The following is a 24,002-nucleotide window of genomic DNA, read 5'->3' as shown; positions in this document are numbered from 1 at the left end:
ATTCAGAGAGAAAATTTGAGAAAGCTCACTACAGAGCACTCAGATCATGATAGAAACATACTTTTTCTTCTAGAAAGATAAAGTCTTACAATTCAGATGAACAAAAACAATTATGAGTGGCAAAACATTACAGCAGAAACAAATTCTGCAATAGTTAGAAGTAAATAAATGCCATGTTTGAAAGAAATAGGTCTTTAAAATGTGGTAAGTAAAATTAAATTAATTTTCAATTAATTTATGTGAAAGAAAATACTAGGGGGAAAAAAGCTCTTAAAATTAAATTTAGCTTTTTAAAATATGATCAGTCATTAGTATTCATCTGTACACTCATGGCCAAAACCTAACTGCATCTCAGCTCATTCCCCAAAGAGGAATCAAGATTCAGTATCAAACATTTTTTCATACTTAAAAAGGAAAGAATGATAGTATTCTATTACTTTAATACTGTAAAGTATTAAAAATAAAAGAAATACAGAAACCTAAAAGAATATTGTGATACAGCCAGTGTCTCTCAAAAAGTCAGATGAAGTCCAGAAAACTAACTGGATTTGCTGTTTGGCCCTCCTATACAGGTTTATTTTGTTTTTTAGTATATTTTTTCTGGATGTGATTTTTTTATCAGTGAAGAACTACCATCAGAGAAGTGCAACTAGGTAAATTTAAAGAATCCCTATGTGATTTCACAACAAATGAAACCTCAGTCTCATCTATGTCCAATCTCCATAAGAAAGCACAAGAAACTACAATTCAAAATATTAATTAGTGAAAAAATATATTTTGAATTATCGTGGAAAATATTTACAAAAAGACCCAGAGGAGAATTTTCACAAAGCCCACAATATTTTTGCAAGACACTTCAGGTAACATTCTAATCTATTCATATACATATAGTAAGGCACAAAATAAGAAATTAGGTAAATACACAGTAATTTAAGTATTAGACTGTAGAGTGGTAAAAAACCTCGAGGTTCAATTTTTCTGCCCTGAAAGATGACCTTAGCAAAAATAACTTCTTAAAAACTTGAGAAACTATCACAGACCTGAATATCTTCCACAAGCTTGCAAACATTTAATTATTTAGAGAAATGTAAAAAAAAAAATATTTAAAATCAAGACCATTTTCTTGTTTTATTTTCTCCAAGGTACTGTTACACATCCCTTCATAGTAGAAATAGGACATCAAACTTCCAACCCAGAGTCAAGACAAACTAATTTTCCAATACCACACCTTGAAGAAACTTGTCAAATACTTTTATTCCACAGAGAGAAGGCACTGCCTTTTCTCTAATAATTTAATCTATAAGAACAGCACAGACTTTTTATTTTTATAAACAAGTTATTTGTAAAGATTCACCAAAGTATGAACACACACCTTGGTAACATAAATACTATTTAGAGGATACTCACAGTTACTGTTTGCTTTTCTTCAAGAAATCCAAGCACTATTTCACATTCAAATTAATGTGAAATCTGCACAGAGTAGGTTTACTTTTTCATTAAACATACTCATTTGGTACATTGTAAAAGCACTCAAAATTGTTTTATAAGGCTGATTTCAAACAAAAGCTGAAAGGATGGTCTCAAAACATAATTTTAAGTAGGAAATTTGATGATAAATATTGTTGCTAAAATGATTTCACAGAAGATCTTTCTATGGATGACATAACTGCAGCTAGAACCAGAAAAAATAATCACTTAATTCTTTGTGTATGAATGAGGTTTTTCTTTTAAGAGACAGAGTTGGTCAGAGCTGTCTCAGCCTCTGTTTGAAGATTTTACTAAAACCATTATGCAGCCTTAAAGGAAAAATTCACAGAAAATTCAGATTGAAGATTTTGAGAAGGAAACTCTGAGATGTTGGTTTTCTCCAAAGTCGTGATTGTGAAGCTCAATGAGAGCGTGAACTGCTTCTTCCACAGACCCCAGCTGGATAAGAGCCATTTTGCAATCTTTCCTGAAGAACAGTAAAAACTATTATTAATCCTAACCAAATTTTCACTAGCCAACACAGAAAAGTGGCATAAGTGGGGTTTTTTTCCTCAGCTATATTACACACAGTTGTACAGCAAAAGAATCAGAGCTATTTATGCATCTGCCAAAATGAAAAGAGAAAAAAAATACATAAATTCTGTGAATCTATGGCTTAAAGTCATGTCATTCTTTCATTACACCAGACTTCAAAAAGCTAGGTCAAAATAAGGCTTGAAGACCCCTAAGAAATACTTGCATTGTCTATGTATATGGGATTATTCTAGCAAGCATGATTGTGCTAAAATAATGCTGCCAACTAACTTTAATTAATGTAGATACATTGTCATCACTGTCATTTTTATATGGCATTTTACACAAAGCTTGTGTTTTTTCAAGAAGTGAGCATTTACTTTCCTTGAACTTGTTTTACTTTGAACATACATTTGTTTGTCAAAAGGATGCATATTTTCAGTTTAGTTATGCTAAACCAGTATTCCATTTAAAATTTTAAGACAAAGTATCATAAAAATTGTGATAGATGTACTACTTTTGTATATACCTATATGTACATAGAATTTTGCCTGTAGTTGTATACACATATAAAGTCACAAAAAAGCAATTAGCTATTTTCTAGGATGAAAGCTTGCTTAGCAATTTTGCAAGAGAACTTACTGGAAAAATTTGAAGCCTTTCACAGTAGATCCTTTACTTGTAAAAAGGTTCTTCAAATCATCAACAGTAACAGAAGGCCTAATTGAAAACAACAAAAAACAAACAAAACAAAAACAATCTCCCCTCAACTTGTAGAAGAGAACAGAGTTCTGAAATAACATCAAGATCTCAATTTTGGCTTCTAAACTAGTTTTTGCTGTTTAAATGTACCTCCATCAATTTAAACACTTCAGCTCAAAACACTTGCATTTACTCTATATTTTAGTATCACATTGTGCTACAAAAATATTTTAGACACTCTATTGTCTTTCATCCAATCCTGTTTCTTTGTCAGTAAAATTCAGATTGCATAAAAATCTCCTGAAAATCTTAAGAACACACTTCATCTTGCAACTTGTGCAAGTGCACGTCACATATGTTCAATTTTGAAATATTTTCATTTTACTCAAAAAGCTGTTTTCAAAGTGCCTTATAATTAATTTTCTTACTGTGGCAAAATTCCATAGTTTCCTTTTTTTTTTCCCTGCACAGCTGCCAAACAAGAGAAGCCTGTAAAACTTATGTTTGTCTGTTAGTCCACACACTACTGATAATATTCTAGACATAAAAAAGATTATTTCAGTCTTAAAGAGCACACTAAATTCTTTCTCACTTTTTACTTTCTCACATGCCCTCCATGTAAGAGATTTAAATTCTGTAGAAACTGTTCTTCAAAAAGTGCTAGAATTATTGTCCTAGGTTGACTATATGATGCTGTTATCCCCAATTCTCTTGTTCTCTTTATGCTGAATAAGTTTTGCACCTTTAAGACTTGTTCCAGAGAGTGAAGGGGGGAGAGAAGAAGCAGCAGTTTGTTTTCAGACACTGCACTCACTCCTCCACATTCCTGCTCCTGACTGTGTTGTCTGCGGATGGACAGACAGCGGGACAGAGATCTCCTTTGCTTTTAGTGAGTTTAGCTAGCTGAGGCAAAGAAGTTCCTGGCCTGTGTCTTTCCCTTTTCTCTGGAGCTGTTTAAACCTTCTCTGGACTGAACACCCAGGGGAGCACCGGCAGCCCACACCTGGGCCCACCGGGCCGGGCCTGGGCCGCAGCACTTCCAGCGCCCGAGGGACTGACCAGAGACTGAGTGAGCTGAGCTGCAACCCGGGCAGGGACTTTCTCAGTTTGCCATCTCTTTTGGACCAGCAAGGGGTTTTACTTAATAATATTGTTTAGGTTTTATTGTTTAATAAACAGGTTTTTTCCACTTTTCTCCAAGGAGGTATTTTTTCCCAGACCGGTCGGGAGGAGGGGCCAATTGAATCTGCTTTCCTAGAGGAGCCTCTCTGGGGGTTCTCTCCCAAATTTGCCCTGAACCAGGACAATTATTAAACACTGTATCTATGTTCATTAACAATGTCCAGGATGAATTTGATGTCATCTACATTACCTCAAAAAACGAGTCTTTAACCTTTGTGAAAATTTGTGACACATGATTTAATATGTCAAAAAACAAAAGCATATAAAATATATGAAAAGAAAATATAAATTGATCAAAACTCAAAGAAGATAATTCCTTCAGTTATCCTCTTTGCTAATGATAAAAATGGGACAGTTAAAGGATTCACTTATTGCTAATAACATACCAGAACGACCCACAGCACAATGAATTGTAAAAGGCCAAGGAAAGAAAACTAAAAGATATGTTAGACTTTTTAACTTCACAACACCACCTAAAAAATATCTTTCCAAGAAGATGACACATGCAGATACTCACGGGATGTTGGACAGATGCAAGGTTGCAGATGGAGGAAAGATATTTTGGAAATTCCTAGAGCAGGGATTCTTAAAGCGATGTAAAGGGCTATTGCTATAGTCCTTTGTCAGACCTTTGTCCTCTTGTCCCTCACGAGGAAGTTGAATTGTCTGATATTTTGAAAGAGTAGCACGCATGACCCTTCCATAAAGCCTCTGTCCATTCAAGTAGTTGATAGCTAACAAGTGGAAATGTAATTTGAATAGGAATTAATTGAGGGGAAGAAAAGACAATTCTTTGAATACTGCTTTCTACTTAGTGTCAGATTTCACATTCTAAATTTAAACTGCAACTTCCACATCTACCAGGTGGGCTATGTCACATTACATTTTTAAAAAGTATAAGGATATAATACAATCTCCACTTCAAATACAAAAAAAATGCAAACAGTCTTTCAATACAGATAAGTTGATCATTCTTAAATAGGTAGATATAAGATAAATTACAAGAAAACAATACAATGTATTATTAAAATAAATGACAGTAGAGTTCTATGTTCTAGTTCTATTATTTACTATATTGAGAGTCATAGGACTATTCTTTTTACAACCACTAAGAGTATTATCAAAGTTTGCATGTATTAATGCAGCACAATGATGAATTTTATTTATTTATGCTTTCCACTGACAGACGAAAAATTCCTCCTTTATATTAAATTAATGTTAGCTTGAAGCATAACTCTGCCTTAAAAATCAATACCTAATTGAGCTTGGGTTGCATCTGCCATCTGAACCAAAGCAATTCCTCTTTTCTTAAACATGATTTTCACACGATGCACGTCACCATACACACCTGTGGAAATCCAGAAAGGAAATTTTTTTCAGAGCACTACTAACTAAAGCACAAGGCCGACTCTGTTTCTTTTGACTAACACTGGTGTTACAAAGAATAATACCTCATTAAACAGGTTGGTTAAAATATTAGTATAAGGAGAGTTTTAAAGTTTATTATATTCTGGGGCTCATAAGTGGAGGGAAATTCCCCAGATCCCAGTCACACTACTGCATGTTTATGTTCAGTTTTTAAATAGTGCAATAGTTGTCAAAGTCCTCTTAACTGAGGCATATTAAAATATTACTCTAACCAACACTGTCCCCTGCAACTAATGTATGAACCAATTCTGTACAGCATTTCCTCTGATGCAACCTCTGTTTTTACATCTTACTTTGCTTTCCCATTTTCTGTAGTAAATAAATTGGACCACACACCAAAATTTTTCTGACACTGTTTTGCCATTTTGGTATATGTGGCTTTTATGTAATGACTCTATTTACTGCCGTTTTAAAACCAGTGCATTTCCTGGATGTGCACAGACCAATGGAGTTTGAATTAACCAGCATGGGTCAGATAAAAAAAAAGAACCACTAGCCCTGCTGTGGTTTGTCAAGGTATATTTGACATATCTTACCAAACAGGATGAATAGTCCATAAGGTGTGATGGCCTGTTTAAATGATAAAATGAGTACATTATTTCTAAAGCCATGCAAATGAAGACATCTATTCTATAAGTGCATGGTAAACAAAAAGAATGGAAAAGATGCTGCATAATAATACATAAACCTGTCTCTCCAAAAGCTATTCCTTGAAATAATCACAGTGTATGGCACTCTTGTTAATACACATTTGCTATGCACATGTAGAATATGTAAACAAGCAAACACTTTAGCTCATGCATTTTCATCACTCAAGACTCATTCTATCATGCTGCAGAAGCTATTAATATTTTAAGTAGCTTCATTATTTGACCTTATCCTTTCTAAGCTCCCCGCTCATTCGATGAAAAGAATGAAAGACATTGGTTAAATTACAAATAAAGCATTAAAGAACTCTTTGTATTTTGTAATCAACAGACAATAACAACAAAACTAAACTCGGTTGCTTCAAAATGTGTTGCTTTGTCTTAAATTTTTTCCCCATCCACCTACATGTCCATGACATTCTAAAGGAAGACACAGAGAATTTAACTGTTTATGTATTAAGCATATAGAAGGAGGTATTTAAATTGTATTCAATTAGAAGCTGTGAATAGAAAGGTAAATATTGAAAGAAATTTCTCTTCAGCAATTCTCAATACAAATCTTGTATGCCAAGTACTAAAGAAGAAAATTTGCCATCTAATGCAGCCAAAATTTTAATGCTGAGGCAAAGGTTTTGCCAGTAATGAGTTCTAAAAATACCTGCATATCAAAACACTCTCTAGCCCTATTCCTTCTCAACTCAACTTCTTAAATGTGTATCAAACATATCTAAATTATCCAAAAAAGAAGATATTGCAGCCTAAGCACAAGGCCATACCTATTTATCTTCAGCATTTAGGGGTAGAGAACAATTGCTATCAATGTAAAATTTAAATTCATCAAGAGTTTTCTCTTCTGGCCCAAATATTTAAATTCATATAGAATTTATTCTTCTGACTCAAATATTTAAATTCAGGATGGAGATTTCTGTTTTTAAATAGAAATTTCTTATTCAAATGAGACTGAAATATTTCTACTTAAAAAGAAGGAGGGGGGAGAAAAAAAAGAAGAATGGAAGACAAAACCAGATAATTTAAAAGTCATGAAGGAATATTAAAATGCACACTGAAATTCTGCAACAGGAGAGAAATATGAACTGAAATAAGGTCAACCAGATTTTCTATACAAAGAAAAAGGAGTGACAGGGGTCAGACAACAAATACTGAAGAACAAATGCTACTGAACTGCCAAGAAATATATTTCCAATAATTAATGCTGTAGTACATTCTTATTTTTATCCTTTTAAGAAGTAGGGCATTACTTAATACATTGATATTGTATGATGCATTACAGCACTAAGTTCTACATTAATTCTTAGCTATGATTGGTACTAAGTAAAGCATCAATGTCCTAAAAAGAGCTCTGACCTGTGCTTTATATATGCTTATTTTTAAGAGGCACTCTCCTTTTAGATTCAGAAAATAAATAGTCAGCTGCAGAAAGCACATCTGCAGCCATCATCAGAAACTCACTGATATATTGTAAAATTAAAGAAAAAGTGACTTGTCTTACAGCCCTGTGTACGTCTGGGTTTTGGATGCTTACTGTGAATTTGGCTGTTAGTACAAAAACAGAAACACAGCAATTACTTAAAAGAAACTAGTGAACAGATTTTTAAACCTCAGAATTTCAAGAGAACTTCAATTTTGCTGACAACTCCTAACAGTTTTACAGTTAAGGAAATGTATGGAGTGTGTGCAACAAGAATTTTACATTGCTGCAACAGGACTGCTTATCAATAGTCAAAAAGAATCATGTTTTAAATCAGGCCCTGGTAAAGCCTGTTTAATTTATTTTAAGATGATGTATATTGCTTTTAATTAAGAACAGATTAGTGTTCAAATAACATGAGGAAGATTATAGACCAGCCTATGTCATTTCCACCACAAAAATAACTTTCCAAGTTGCCCTTGGTAATTTTACTGCCACCATATGAAAAATCATCTGTGTGGTACCATGAAAAGTGAACATGGGTACTTACTGACATCATTCTACATTTAATTTTAAAAGTTAATAACATAATGTACCCATGTTCTTTTACTTCAATCTCAAAAAAGTTGCAAAACAAGAAAGATCCTACACATATTTAGAAAAGCATTTGGCATGCTTTTATTTCCTTTTCTGTTTCCTCCTTTCCATTTAATTCCTTGTTTTTTAACCAATGTAAGGAAAAACCCTTTGCCTTCTTTACAGATAGAAAAGCACACAGAGAAATCAATAAATTATCATATGTATGTTGTTTACATCTTCAAACATTTCTTACAGTTGACCATAGGCTTCTCTCTAATTACTAGCTACACTGCTAACATAGGGTTCCTAAAGTAAACTGTGTTAGAAAGCTTTTCACTCATGATGGGAGTTTTTAAACCTCACCAATATTGCTAGCTACCTAAAACAAGTATAGATGTGTCCTGTTTTTTATATTATCAGCATAGAGAATTTTTCTTATTCCTTCAGCTAATGTCAGTTTTCAAGGATTCTGGCAGTTGGTACAAGGTGACACATCAGTTCCACCAATCAAACTTACTTCAGGGTTGAGGTTGCTGACTAGTAAAACGGAGTTTCCTGGAATACCAGGAATAGTCATGTGTCCAGGTGCTGCAGATGTGGTGACTGTGAAAGGACCAAGTGCTCCAGGAACAGGCAGAACAGAAGGACCTGGAAAGGTATAAATAGCATCACTTGACATCTCAAAGCGGGTAAGGAAGAATACACAAGCAGGTTATATTTGGCAAAAACATCAATATCCAATTTAAAAATGATTTTAAGGAATTTAGTTATTACTAGTATCTGAACAATAAAGCAGGAAGCACCTCCCTTTCATAGAAAAAGGAAACATTCAGCTATACAAATAGACCAAAATAAAAGGGGACATGAATTGCAGCCCAAGAAAGAAAAAAAAAAATTCAGCACATAAGTTTATCCTGTGCTAGAAAGGGAAAGATCACAGTCTAAAAAACTATGTATTTATCTCTTGATAGCCAGAAAAGCAGAGACTTCCCTCATTTTGCATTGAATGTCATAGCAGTTTTATGATTCTGAGAAAAAAAATAAATGCTTAATTTCTTCTCTTGTAGGTAATTTTTATCATGGCATTTAGATTCTTTGCCTGTTGAATGATAAACTACATCAGGATATGATTTTTATTATAGAAACTTATTTTACAGAGTATATATATGAGAAAGAGTTACAATTACTCAAATTAATACTTTGTTCTGATTGCTATATTTTAAAACAAATGGCTCTGAATAGATGTATTCAGATAGGCCCCTATCCATAACTACAAACACCACATTTTTAGAAAACAAACTTACCTGCTCCCTGAGGAAAGCCCAAGGCTGGGGCAAACCCAGGAGGCGCTGTATATGATGGACATATGGTATTTTGAGTAGCTAGAGAGAACAGATAGGTTTTTTTAAAGCAGATTGAAAACAGAAAACAGAAGAGATTTCAGCAATCAGAATCAGCTACCAGTATTGCTATTTGGACTTTATATGTGATTCCAGATGTTTATAAAAGTTTTGGGTTAAAGCTCTCATTGAAATCCAAGATTCTATGTTGCACAAAGACAATTTTCAGCCATTTTTGAAAGCAAATATTCTGGTCAGCCTCAACATTCCTCTCTAAAATGAAGTCTGGGCAAAATGTAAATTAGATAAGTTTGAATAGAAAAGCATAGCAGAGACTAGTATCCATTAAAGCCTGTGTTCAATGGTTTCTATTCACACAATGGACATGTATTCTAGAAGTTTTCTGCAAGTAAATACAGTCAAAGGTGTTTTGCAATGATGAGCTACAACTCCTGAACACTAAGATCAGTATAAGCAAAACACTACAAACTTCTACAACTAATCTGAGGTTCTGAATTTTACTAGCCGCTGAAATGCATAAAGCATATATATTCTGCTTTTTAAGGAGATGCACTTTCTCAGTTTGTGTAACTTCATACATAACCAGTGTTTTTTATAGTTCCCCTGGAAATCGCATGCATTAACCAGATTTGGAATAGCAAGGTATGGAGAGTTCCAGCATCTATTTCCACATTAGTATGTGGAGTCAAGTGCTACTCAGGGTAGCTCACAAAGCTGCATTCTAAGCATTTAAATACAAGTTTGAGCTGTGGATTCGTTCATATGTAAGGACACACCAGATTTTAATTTTTTCAAATGGGGCATGTATGATTAGAAAACATTCTACAAGCTTGGTAATATGTCTGTTTTACTACTCAAACCTCCACACTACTGACTAAAATAGAGCTACTAACAAATGATTATCAATAGGGATAACACAATACCAAAAAAAATATCTATTATGAATTACAAAAAGGAATGTAACAGACACCACAGATCAAGTATCCATGAATACTGCATCACAATACACCTCTTCTTATCTGTGGCAAAAATGTATCTTTCATACAAAAAACTGAACACCTTTATGACACTAAAGCAAGTAAACACATTTTTTAAATTATACTGACAAGTTCTGGCAATATAGTTATGAAACACTTATTCACAATCCAAGAATGGCAATGGAAACATTAGTAAATAAATAGACCAAGAACTTTTATTCTGCCAAATAAGACCTGCATGTTGCACCTTGATACCAAAATCTGGAATGTAAAAATTGTCAAACTGAGCTAATGCAGAAAGATCTAGAATTCTTTGTTGCCTTTTTTTGGTTTTAATTCATTTGCTTCATGGCTATCAGCCCAGCTTTCTAAGCAAGCCAATGCAGGTATTTCTGCTCACTGGATGCAAGAACTCTTTAAATGAAGAATATGCACAAAATCTGTTTATAGTGCAGTATCTTTTCCACAGAAAGCATAAGAAAATTAAAGAAAGAAGAAGAAAAACAAGTTTCAAGAACAGTTTAGTTTTGCTATTAAGATAATTTCAAGTCTACAATAAAAAACAGATATATTATTCTGTTTTTTAAGACAGGTACCAGCTTTGTCTTATAATTCTACATCAAAACTACATCCACTAGTAATAGGAAGTAGTGAAGGTAGTCACATGACTTAGAACATCTTTTCCTCATATCCTCTAACTAAGCTTCACAGAACAAGCCAATGACAATATGTGCATGTTTTCATCACTGACAGAAAAGCTAGGAAGCAAACTTCTCCCCATTTACAGCTATTTTTTACTCTTTTTTTAATAAATGTGCAGCTGCTTCACTATGAATGTACCACATACAAATTTTGGTACAGACATCAGACTATTCCAGCACTTCTTACTCTTACAGTAAAAGAAAACAAGGCTCTTAGCAATGAGAAGTTTGGAGAGTGAGGAGGAAGATAGGGAGAAGTGTTCATGTGTTATTCTCCAAAAGCATCGTTATTTCTGCCCTACAAGCAAGTGCAGAAATAAGCTACTCTAATTGTACTTTTCCCTTCCACTGACATTTCATATAGTGCAAGTCTAATTAATTAGAATATATTAAACTTGTAATAGCACATTTCTATAATGCTGCATGGTAAATTCCACCATCCTCCTCTCCCCACCCTGTAATGACATTTGTCCATTCCCTAAAGATCCAAAGCCTGCATTTAAGGGGAGCAGTAAAGACAAAAATCAAGAAAGTAGCGAGTGCAACTCACTTTCTTATTCTAATCTAAGCTAACTCAACTATCCAAAAAAATCAAACAAAATCCAGTATTTGTCCTAATTGCCACAGAAAAGTAAAGGAAAATAGGGAGTTACTCTCCCCACTTTTTACTGTGATAGTCAATTGGACAGCACTTAGATACCTATTCAACAGCTAAGTCAGTTCTTCGCTGTGTATTATTGCTAATAGTTGTTATTAGAGAGAGAGAAAATTAGCTAAAATCACTCAAATTGTGTTGTGAGCATTTCTCCAGTTTCACTTCAAGCAGACACTGTCTTCTCTATGCCAAAATGACTTCTAAAATTTAAGAAAATTTCTTAAATTTTATATTTTAAAAGGTAAGTATATAAGTATAGCATTTTGGATTTTCTTACCGTTTTGTTTCTTGAAGCACTCAATTATCCTAAAATATCAACAAATAGGAGCTAATACCCTTAAAACACTTATTTTCAAGCAGCTTTAGGCAGCCAGTGTCAGTTTGTGATGACTTCCATTCTGACACGCAATATTTACTACATTACCTGTACCAATTATACAATTTTACAGCATTTTAGTAGTATTTCATAGCTTTTTTACAACACTTTAAAATTTGCCCACTAGTGTTCCTCATATTATTGTTTCAGATACTGATTTACCAAGACTTCAACTTCAAGCTTTCCATAACAATTTTACTGGATGTAGAAAATAAAAATGTATGCCAAATGTACCCCTCTACGCACCTGATAGGAAGCCAAAGCATAAATGTAACATAAAAATTATGATCTCAGTGTGTATTTAGCACTAGAAGTGAAGGTTTCTTACCAAAGGGAGTAGATAAGGATGCCTCCATGGTTCGCTGGCCATCACCAAAAGGAAGGTCAATGCGAGTGAAATCTCTACTTTTGTCATTGTTGTACTTCACCGTTAGGTTAGTTAACTTGGAGAAATCAATACGCAGAGTGCAGCAGCCAGTGTAGATACAATGGCCATCCAGAGACTGAAAAAAAATAATTACATTTTCAGAGATAAAACACATCATGGCAGCCATCACTGTAGGTTTATATTATTATTGCAGCCTTTCAGGACTTGAAGGTGGTCTATAAGAAAGATCAGGACAGATTTTTAGTAGGGCAGGTTGGTATCGGACAAGGGGTAATGGTTTTAAACTGGGATGGTTGATTTGGATTAGCTATACAGAAGAAGTTTTTTACAATGAGTGTAACGAAACATTGGCACAGGTTGCCCTGAGAGGAGTCTGATGCCCATTGGACAGAGCTCTGAGCAACCTGATATAGCTGAAGGTGACCCTGCTCACTCCAGGGGATTGGACTGGATGACCTTTAAAGGTTGCTTCCAATCCAAACCACTCCACCATTATAAAGTTTTCACTTTGCAATTGAATCGAAACAGTAATTCACCTTCTGCTATTAAACCCTCTTTTTAAACATCAAGTAGGCAATTATGCTGTAACTATGCTTACCTAAACTTCTAGTGTAGTTTGCTAGTTAGTATTATATCACCTTGTGTCACCTGGACAAAACACAGCTTTAAACATGACTTGACTTCTTATGTCTCTAATCTTACTTCTCTCCCATTCAACACACAATATCAAATGGAAATAGGAACACTAATTTGGAAATTTTAACTGCATGAACTGACCCTTACATGAGGGACTCTACCGTAGGATCTGAAGCACAAGCACCATAAGGAGTGCTGGAGGGAGCTGGTGAGAAAGCGAAGGGAGACGACCATCTGATTGATGAGCATCGAACTCCGATTTATTGATCCACCATGCACACTTTTATAACCGTGTTAATTAAGTTCATACATATTGCAAAACCCAAGCTCATCATTGGCTACAGATTACACACCAACCCCTCCTCTTGTTTTCAATACCTGTGGTTTGTTATTGAGACCAAAACTTGTTTTTCTCATCCTGTTATTAACTGTTCTCAAGGCCTCCATGTTTGTCACTCTGCTTTCCCATCACTATCCAAGGACAAGGTATTTACTTGTTATTAAAAAACAAGCCTGAGAACTTTGCTGTTTACAGGAACGTGTCTGAGAACTTTGCTGTTTACAGTTGCCTTTTACTTTTCAATCACCTGTATATTTTCATGGCCTTTTTTCCTTCAAGCCATGTCTGAGCAAAATTCTCCAACAAGCTGGAGTTGTCTGCCCTGAGGAAAATGAGGCTCAGGAGAGACCTTACTGCTCTCTAGGACTGCCTGAAAGGAAGCTGTAGCAAGGCAGGAGTCAGTCTCTTCTCCCATGAAACAAGTGACATGACAAGAGAAAATAGGCTCAAGTTCTGCAAGGGGAGTTTAGACTAGATATTATGAAAAATTTCTTCATCAAAAGGCATTAAAAGAGACAAGTGGTGGAGTCACCATCCCTGGAGATATTTAAAAATGTACAGATGTTGTGCTTCAGGACATGGTTTAGAAGTGAAATTGGCAGCATTAGATTTATAATTGGACTCAACGACCTTAGGGTCTTTTCCAATATAAGTCCTAGTCCTAGGCATGACTTCAAGTGAAACAACAGAGTGTACAGATCCTGTGCCCAAGAACACCAAGAAGTGGTGCATAATTGTTGTAGGTGATGCCCTGCCAAGGCAGAGGCACCTATCTGCTGACCTGATAATTGGTCTAAAAAGGTTTCCAGTCTGCCTCTCTGGGACTTGAATCACAGCTGTCGTGAAAGGATTGCTAAAGCTTTTCTACACATCTGACTATTAATGACCTCCTGCTCCCTTTATATGAGAACTAAAGATTACTTGGATGAAGGGCAGAGGCCTCCTCAGCAATTTCACTGACAACACAGAGCTGGGAGCAGTGGCCGATAGCCCAGAGGGCTGTGCAGCCCTTCAGAGGGACCTCAGCAGCCTGGAGAGATGGGCACAGAGGAACCGTCTGAAATTCAGCCAAGGCAAGTGCAAAGCATAGATTAGGGTCTGATGTACTGGAAAGCAGCTCTACAAAGAATGTGCATCTTTGTGCACGACCACAAGATGCCTGTGAGCCAGCAATCTGTCCTTGTGGCCAAGAAGGCCAGTGGCATCCTGGGATGCATTATAAAGAACACTTCCAGCAGGTCAAAGGAGGTGATCCTGTCCCTCTACTTAGCACTGGTGAGGCCACATTTGGACTGCCATGTTCAACTGTGGGCTCCTCAGCCCAAAAGAGACCTGGAGCTCTTGGAATGGGTTCGGTGTAGACTTACAAAGATGATTAAGCAATTGGAGCGTCTCTTTCACAAATAAAAGTAAAAGGGAGCTGGGCCTCTTCAGCCTCGAGATGACAGAGAGAATATTACCAATGATTTTCATTTTGACAGACTCATGCAAGTCCTGGAGTATATGCTATAGATTTGTTTTCAGTTAATGATAGAGTGCAGTCCTCTTAAATAAAGAGAGATGTCAAAGTTATTAATGTGCAACAAAAATGTTAGAATGATGAGATATCACAAAGTTAATAGTCAAACTATTCCTAATGCTTCCCCTATCTCTTAGCAAGGAAAACCCCCCAACAAACAAACAAAATCAAGCTGAATACATTATACTTACCATTTTGGCATAATATGCATGCATTGCATCAGCATATTGGAGCAGAGCTTGAAATTGATTGTTCTTATGGAACATGACAATCTTCAAGACAAAGCCAAATTTAGAGAAAATCTGTTAGGGAAAAAAAATGGGCTATAAGAAGCAGTGAGTAATTCATGCACACTAAAAGCTAGCATTTAATATTCCAAATAAATTTCTGAAAAATATTTCTGTTGTGAGAGCTGAACAAAAATTGTGTGAACTCAGAATTTTGTTTCAGGTAAAAAAATAATTAAAGGAAGGCTACAAAAGACAGGAAAGATGGATAAAGTGTTTTTAAAGAATTAGTAATGGCTTATCAACTAACAGGGAAGGACAGTCCAAACAGGCATTTGTCAAGTGTCTGCATATAAATTGAGAATAATGAATCAGAGTTGAGGTTTGAGAAATGGACTTCACAAGTCTTAGAGTCACAGAACACATTGAGTTGGAAGGGATCCACAAGGATCATCAATTGAGTGCAGTTCCCAGCTCTGCACAGGACACCCCAAGAGTCACACCATGTGCCTGAGAGCATTGTCCAAAGGCTTCTGGAACTGTCAGGCTTGGTGCTGTGATCACTTCCCTGAAAAGCCTGTTCCAGAGCCCAACACCCTCTGGGTGAAAAACCCTTTCCAATCCAACTTAAGCATTCCCCAGCTCAGCTTCATGCCATTTCCTCAAGTCCTGTCACTGGTCACAACACTGAAGAGATCAGTACCTGCTCCTCCCACTTCCCCTCTGAGTAAACTGTAACTGCAAGGAGGTCTCCCCTCAGCATCCTCCGGGCTGAACAGACCTACTGCCCTCAGCTACTCTCCATAAGGCTTCGCCTCCAGACCTTGTGCACTGCTGATTCATATTCAACTTGCCATTGACCAGGATGTCCAGGTCCCTTTCCACAGTGCTGCTCTCTAGCCTCTTGCTCTCTAGCTTCTACACATTACCCTTCCCTGTTCCAAGCTAGTTTAAAGCTGTCAACAAGCTCCACTACTTCCTACACTAGAACCCTTTTTCCCCTCTGAGAAAGGTACATCACATCAGGTATCAGCAGAACAGGTGTTGAATAGATTATCCAAATAGATTTTTATTTAGTCAAAAAACCCAAAATTGATTCAAGTACACAACAGAACCACCTGTTGACCTGATGGATCTGTCTATTTCTATCAATATTAGTCCTTGTTACTAGAAGTCAGTTGAGATGGGAACTGCAATCTGCATTTCAAGGTATCCACCTTTATGTTCTGAACATTAGACAAATTCTGCAAATCTGTTGAATAAAACAGAACTTAAATAATTGATGTGCTTATTAAGACTCACTGCCTAAACTAAAAAACAAGGAAAGAAGCAAGACAAAGACCTAGATTTGAACCTACCCCTATACTTTATAATTAAATTGTATTTGATTTATTGCAAACATAAGCACTGCAGACATACTTTTAAAGGCTGAATTTAAATATACATACATTCAAAATGAGAGTGTGCATTACATGAAGGTGTTTAAACAAAAGCAATGCCACAAGAGTGAGGACAAATGTAAAATCAGGATGTATCATGCAAGTGCAGGAAAAAAAAGGCCAATCAGAGGAAAGATGAGTTTGAGAAGTACTATTGGTTTCAAACAACTGTTAGAATCAATGCAAAGTCAGGAAAGCAGAAACCCCTGAGAAATATTAAGTTTGCAATGGAAAGAAAGGCCCTAGGTAAGTATAAGCATCTCTTGTCAACCTCTTAGGACCAAGACTAATGTCCCAACCATTTGGACCCAGTTTCTCCATCTCTCAGAAACAAGATTTTAGTGCTGAAGTCATCATTTAATTGTAGAAAACAGAACAAAAACCTTTTCACAGCAATTTAAAATTAGTCTTTGAGTTCCTGTACATAAAGCACTTCCTCTTAAGAAATGCCTAAATACAGCTTCTCAACATATGTTTATCCAGAAAACTTAATAGACCTTTTTAAGGTAATGAAATTTAATGTACTCATTCCTGTTTCATTTTAAACATAAACACACTGTATATATCAACTTTGTTTCTGAAAAAATAACACCGAATTTTCAGCTTCATATGATAAATATTTTAAGGCAAATTGTGATTTTAAAAAATTAATTTTCTGACAGGCAAGACAATTTACAAAATACAGTCCAAGTATGGACTGACAGCCTGCCTAGTAGTGTTCCATAAGATGCTGTACTTGCCAGTGAAAATACTCATTTTCATTAACCTTACTATACAAAGTGGAAGTTAGATTGGGCACAAAGTGCTGCTCTAATTAGAGGAGACTGTCCCCTATTAAGAACTCCAAATAAGATCCCTTTGCAAATATTGCTAAATTTTCAAGACATATTGGAAAAGTAGTTGAGAGCAATTCAAATGCTGAAAATATAGTTGTGCTGCACTGAAGTAGACTAAAATCAGAGGAAAGTAAATTAATATGAATTTCCTCTTTGCGTTTGCATTCTTAGAACTAGTACAGCTTCCATAACCCCAGGAGCTTGTTCTGAGGTTATTCTGAATGCAGCAATAATCCTAAACAGCTGACATAGTATTTGCACAGGTTCAGTAATGAGTGAGCAACACTCAAAGACACCTACAAAGGTTTAGATCCAAGTGGCAACTAATATGTACACTAGTTAATCAGTATCATGGTGAGGAGATAAAGAGAAACAGAAAATTTTAAGAGGTAAGAGGAAAAACAGTGTTGCTAAAAACAACTATTGTTTGAGATCTTAGCAGAGCAGGAAAAGAATCTTCCAGGACTGCAGGTTCCTACAAAATCATCCCAGTTATTCTAAATTGTATTACTTAAGAAACTTATATGTGGGGCATGGCTTTTACTGCATAAATTACTATCAATTACAAAAGTTTCAAGTATGAAAAACTTTGCAATATTTGTGAAGTATCAACAAATATTTTGGATGCAAAGAAGTGGTCTTCAAGTTATTATTTTTAAACTTAGAGCTTTCAACAGCATAGGCCAAACACCTAGCAGAAGTTATAGCAATGTCTTTCATAAATACAGTCTACCACTATTCTAAGTTTAGAGAGGTAGTCAAATGACATTCTAAAGATGAACAATCAAAACCATTTGATTTTAACAAGCAATTTGCATATTACATCACTTGCACTGAGGTATAAAAGTGAACATAAAACCCTAAATATAAAGCAAACTACAAAGGTTACTCAGCAGAAAGAGTGATATAATATGGATTCACTAGTTTATAACATTCAGTATTTCACTAGCTCATCAAGAAAGCAGAATTAACCATTCAAGTTTGTTGCTGCTTCCACAGCAAGGAACTAAATGAGACAACATGAAAATCTGAGTATTGAAGCCCTGTTTACTTAAATTTCATTTACATACAACTATTTCAATCCTAGATCCCTAAATCCAGGAAATTATTTTAAAGGGACAGTCCTCATTCAGAAGATTCAGGAGCCACAGGTATTAAAAAAAAAAAATTAATGGATTTACAGTAGCAACAGATTGTGACTTTTTTTAAGCAGTCCTCATTACCTGATAAAGTATGTCTAAAGTGACAGGGCAAAAAACATTTTCAACAACGATTCGAAGAACAGAACCATTACTTGGAAGGACCCCACCTTCAGCAGCAAGAGCACTTGTAGTACCCAGGTTTCCATGCTGCACAGCATTCGCACATTGCAGTGCAGGTTGGGGTCTCTGAAATTAAGTCACAGCAGAGAGCACAGTTATTTTATATACAAATTATTCATACTGAAATAAAGTTCTCCTAAATGAAAAGGACATAAAAAATAACTTTATAAAACCATATTTCCTTCATATTATTGATTCAAATCCCACATTAATAAATAAATCATAACTCTTACTTTCCATTCTCCTCCCTTACAACTAGCCAGTGTAATTCACAGAATTACAAGTGTTTTTTTTTTGTTAAACTGCTACTACTTGTAATGATTTTTCTTTGATTCAGTAAGCTATTGTCATTCTAGACATTTTTCCAGCAATATTATAGATGACAATATTGTAATCTTGTAATAGACAAAACAATCAGTCAGCATACCAAAAACTAGGATTAATTCTCTTCAGGAACTAAGATTTGGTTGGAATAAGCTTAAACCTGCACACCCTACTCTTCTTTCAGAGCAAAGCCATCAACCACAAAAAATAGGTTCAAATCTCACTCCTTAAACTATACTTCTGTGATTACACAAGTCTTTTCACTTGTTTTTCATGGGTTTTCCCCAAAGAGGTCTTCATACCTCCAGTGAGTAGCAGGACTGTGGAGAGATGTTCCTTTCCAGATGCAGTATTGTGACTTAAAAGACATGTCTCAGCTACATAAATTCTTTGGAAGACAGATTAAACAGGGCACATGGTACATGTTACATAGTTTCAGAAAAATATAACCCTGCAAAATAATATGTACTTCAGGGCTCAGACTAGGGACTAGCACAGTAACAGTATTCAGCCGCTCTACCAGGGTCTCTTCAAATTTTAGATAAAACTCAAATGTAAGTGCCAAACAGTTTATTTTTAAAAGTAGACAATGCTGTTATAGAAGAACTAAGTGCCACGTACCAAGTTGAAAATACTCAGAAAGAGACCCAAGGCGTCTTATTTGCAAATATACATATAGTTTTCCTGAGGCTGTTATGCAAACCACATCCCTAAAAAGAAATCTTGTAATTTGTTTGGTTTTGCAGATAACAAAATGATACAAAGAGACAAATAATATTTACCAGACTGACAAGCTTGCAAGACTTGTGTGACTTTTGTGCCAGCACAAATGAATGATTTATGCCCAAATCACTACTGTCAACATTCTTACAGAGGAAAAAAAAATCATGATATACATATCACAGTATATAACTTAAGTATCTAAATGGGAGGTCAATTGAAATTCATCCAGAAATCCAAAATCCAGTATTAAGCCCTAGGGTACTCTGCCAGTGACTGGACCCTAGCTTTATGCCACTGGTCACAACCATTTCAGCCTTTTAAATCACTTCACTTAACTAGACTGCATTAATCAGTTCATCTATTTGGATGTTATTGGAAACAAAAGTCTCGTCAAAGTCAAGATACACAATATCCCCTTGTCTTGTCCACCAATCCAGTCATCTCACCATAAAAGGCCATCACATTGCTCAGGCATAATGTGCTTTTAAAAAATCTATGCTTGACTATGACTAACCACTTTCTTCTCCTTAGAATGTTTGGAGATAGTTTCCAGAATAAGTTGCTCCATTCCTTACCCAGGGACCCAAGTAAGGCTGATCAAGCAGTGGTTCCCCAGATCTTTCTTTTCATCTTTCTTGCTGTCCTTCCTTAATATAGTAGACGGAAGGATTTTCTTTTTTCTAGTCCTCAGTAACTCAGTCACTTTTTCCAACTGCCATGACATTTTCAAGATAGTACTTTGGCATTGCAATGACACCAATCTGCTCCCTCAGCATTCAAAAGTGTATCTCACTAGGGACATAGACTTTTTGTTTATCAAATTAATTTAAATGTTCTCTGATGTGATTCTTCTCTACTTCCTTCATCAAGACATTTCCACTCTTCTCAAGTGCAACTCTTAACCACTACATGCTGCTGAGAAGGCTTTCAGTAATTCAGCCTTTTCCATCTCCTCTGTTCCTGCCCCTTTCAGCAGCAGGCCCACATATTATTTTGGAAAAAAGAAATCTTATTTCTACGGCTGATATACCACAAGGAACAAAACTTGCTGCTTTTCACATCTCTCGTCAGAGACAATTCTGTGTAGCCTTTGACTTCCCTAACCATATCCCTGCATGTATAAGTAATGCTCTATAATCTTCCTGAGGCACTTGTTCATGATTCCAGCTTTCCTATGCCTCTCTTTTATGTTCGAGCCCAATCAGGAGCTCCTTGTTCATACAAGCAGTCCTCCTGCCACCTTCACTTGATTTTATGGTCATTATGATGAACTACTTTTGAACTTTAGCTCCTTCACAATAATTTTACAGATTTTGAGAAGACCCTGTCTCTAAGAAGTTACTGAAATGATACATATCAGAATTTGTCTACTGGTATAGTGAAGTGCAGCTGTTTATTTACTAGTGTTGTGGTTTAACCCTGCTATACAGCAAAGTGCCACACAACTACTCAGTCACCTTCCCTTAGCACAACGAGACACGGAATTGGAAGAGTAGAAGTGAGAAAACTGTCATTTACAGACAGCTGAACAGGCAAAGCAATAGCTGCATATGCAAGTAAGGCAAAACAAGGTCTTTAAACACCTCCCCCACTGGCAGATAGGTGTTTATTTAAATGCTTCCAAGAAAGTAGGAACTTCACTGAGTGTAACAATTCCTTGGAAAGAACATGGCCACAACTCTGAACATTCCTCATCCTTCCCCCAGTTTTCAATGCTGAGCCCAACATCATACAGTGTGAGACATCCCTTAGGTCAGTTGGGATCAACTGTCTTGGTTGAGATCCTTTCCATCTTTTGAGCACTATCACAGGCAGGGCAACGTGAGAAGCAGAAAACACCTTAATACTTTCTCTATTAACACATGCATTCACAACTCATGCAATTATATCCTGTTAAATGGAAACATTGTACTTACAGCCTGATTATGCTGATTGTCAGTCCTAAGTTCCTTGTAATTGGAATACTGAATAAAAACTGGCTGATTGTGGAGGTGAGGTGTAGCAGGAGTGTAGTAGTTCACCATAGAAACAGCAGCATCTATGGAAGCCATTTCCAAAAATGCCTGCAACCAATACATAGATGATTTCAAAGTTGGTTTTGTTTACATGAGAGAAAAAAACCATAATTTTTTCCCAATTCCACTCTCACTAGAAAAAGATTATGTGAAAGTACAATACTGATTTCCTCAGCATTAGAATGCATTTGTGTGTGCATGTTTATGGGGCTGTTTTATTCAATTTGTGTGTTTTCATAGGAAGTTTTATATTGTAAGTACACTATATCATCTAAGAAGAGGTGGAATAAGTATGACATATGGGAAGTAATGCTGCTAAAAGTACTACACTGTAATCAATTTGCTAAATTCCTGAAATCAAGCACTATTACTCAAGTAGCTGATATGCACACTGATTGAAAAAGCTGGAACAGAACATTAAACATCCATTAGTTTATTATTGTATTAATACAGACAATTTTTGAATAAATGTTTATTATTTTTAGGATTTCTGTGCTTCTTCATGACACAAACTACTCTGCCACATTTAACAGGATTAAAAGACGTCAAAAAATTACATGCATGTCAGTAGCTTAAGCAGGCAGGCTCATTGTCATTGTGTCATCAACAATGACAATGCAGTTCTTGATCATCCATATGTTTTCACAAAGTGGATATAATGTTTAGCAATATTATTAACAACTTTCTACTTCATTATGCAATCTGAAAGCATATTAAAAACTTAAAATAAATTTCAAAATGTACTTTCACATTTAAAAATACGAAAATCTTCTGCTATCAATGAAATATTTAGACATTGTTGCAATCACTTCACTCAAGGTCAAGATCAAAATTATCATAACATGAACCACATCTTCAGTCTTGCTCTTGTTATTGAAACATTGAAAACTACATACCTGACCTTTTCCTCTTAGCATCAAGAGATTGGTTACTTTGCCAAAAGGGAGACCTAATGAAACAACTTCTGCTCCAGTAACACCATTTGGAATTTGACGAATATGAAGGACACGTGAAGGGGAACACTGAGATCTTTTTCCTTTACTTTTTTTCTTCTCATTATCTAAAATATTTTAGGGAGGGAGACAGACAAGTAAACAAGACAAACCCATTGCACAGCGTACATATCAAAACCTAAAGGAGATAAACTGCTGCCTCAGCACTGACATTGACTTAGGTACTTAGTTCTTTGAACCATAATAAAGGATATTCCATATCTAACAAAGGGACAGTGTAAGAAGATCTCATCAGCTATTACAAATCTTGATAGCAACGGGAGGGTGGGGTATGTCTGGCTTTGCTTTGGACTTGTTTATTTTCTGAAGATTTGGTCTTGGATTGCTATTGTTTTCTTTTTTTTAATGGGATGTCAGTAACTTCTCCCCAAATGCCTACATAAGATATCTATAAAATATTAGTTGCACAAAAGAGAGGAAAGTCCCAATTGGGAGGTAATACATTAATTTTCCTTTTATCACCAACTTGTCTTTCTGTGACTGAATTGCTAACTTGAGGTTTTGAGTTTGTTTTTACTTTAATAAAGAAAGCCTGCTGTTACAATTATTTTAAGTTTTAAAAAGTCTTTGAGAAAGACAGCATGAAATCCATGCAAACTCTTACATCTTCCACTTTGACATACTGCCAGAAGTGGGGTTTTTTGAACATATGCCTGTTTGGATCCTGTAAGGGACTAATTTGGATTGGTAAGTGACCAACGACTGCATTTCAGGAACATTACTCAGTAGCCTTGAGAGCACTTTAAAGCAGAACACCGTATCTGGAACAAGCATATTGTTCTAGAAGCAGTTGCAATGGAGGCAAGAGAGATAGCCTTAATATCTAATCTGTTGCATTTAGCCTTCCAAGGAGAAACACAAAAGATTGAGAAGAAATTTCTGTGGGAGCTTTATAAGAAATTTCAGATTTTACTGTAGGTTTTGCATACAGTCTAAGGCTGAGAACTGGTTCACACAAGTCATTGTGCATAAGGATGTTTACAGAGGGTCTTTTTATTATTGGAAACCTGTAAAATTTCAAGATGGATGATACAAGCCCCAACTATACCACACTTAACAATTCTCCCACCTGCAAAACTGAAAAGTCTGTTATGCATTCATTTTTCCATCAAGAAATTTTAAATGGCTTCATGTGCCATTTTAGATATGCGACCTACCAGACCAAAAAAGCCCCAAAACCCC

At 35.7% G+C, this 24,002-nt stretch overlaps 1 protein-coding gene across 4 annotated transcripts in view; it reads right to left on the bottom strand.

Moving 5' to 3' along the window:
• Positions 1–822: 822 nt before the first annotated feature.
• Positions 823–24,002, bottom strand: part of PTBP3 (polypyrimidine tract binding protein 3) — a 38,897-nt gene continuing 15,717 nt past the window's right edge. For all 4 annotated transcript variants that reach the window (XM_058824523.1, XM_058824525.1, XM_058824524.1 and 1 more), the window contains exons 4-15: positions 22,704–22,867; positions 21,709–21,855; positions 18,647–18,811; positions 15,113–15,223; positions 12,367–12,541; positions 9,273–9,350; positions 8,486–8,616; positions 5,850–5,883; positions 5,141–5,233; positions 4,403–4,619; positions 2,644–2,721; positions 823–1,954 (exon numbers count right to left, since the gene is read on the bottom strand). In XM_058824523.1, the coding sequence (XP_058680506.1) occupies positions 1,822–1,954; positions 2,644–2,721; positions 4,403–4,619; positions 5,141–5,233; positions 5,850–5,883; positions 8,486–8,616; positions 9,273–9,350; positions 12,367–12,541; positions 15,113–15,223; positions 18,647–18,811; positions 21,709–21,855; positions 22,704–22,867 (1,526 nt within the window). In that variant the 3' untranslated portion in view covers positions 823–1,821. The remainder of the gene's footprint in view (positions 1,955–2,643; positions 2,722–4,402; positions 4,620–5,140; positions 5,234–5,849; positions 5,884–8,485; positions 8,617–9,272; positions 9,351–12,366; positions 12,542–15,112; positions 15,224–18,646; positions 18,812–21,708; positions 21,856–22,703; positions 22,868–24,002) is intronic.

The sequence above is a fragment of the Ammospiza caudacuta genome, chromosome Z, assembly GCF_027887145.1.
Source record: "Ammospiza caudacuta isolate bAmmCau1 chromosome Z, bAmmCau1.pri, whole genome shotgun sequence".
Taxonomy (NCBI): Eukaryota; Metazoa; Chordata; class Aves; order Passeriformes; family Passerellidae; genus Ammospiza; species Ammospiza caudacuta.
This window is presented reverse-complemented; position numbering and strand designations above follow the sequence as displayed.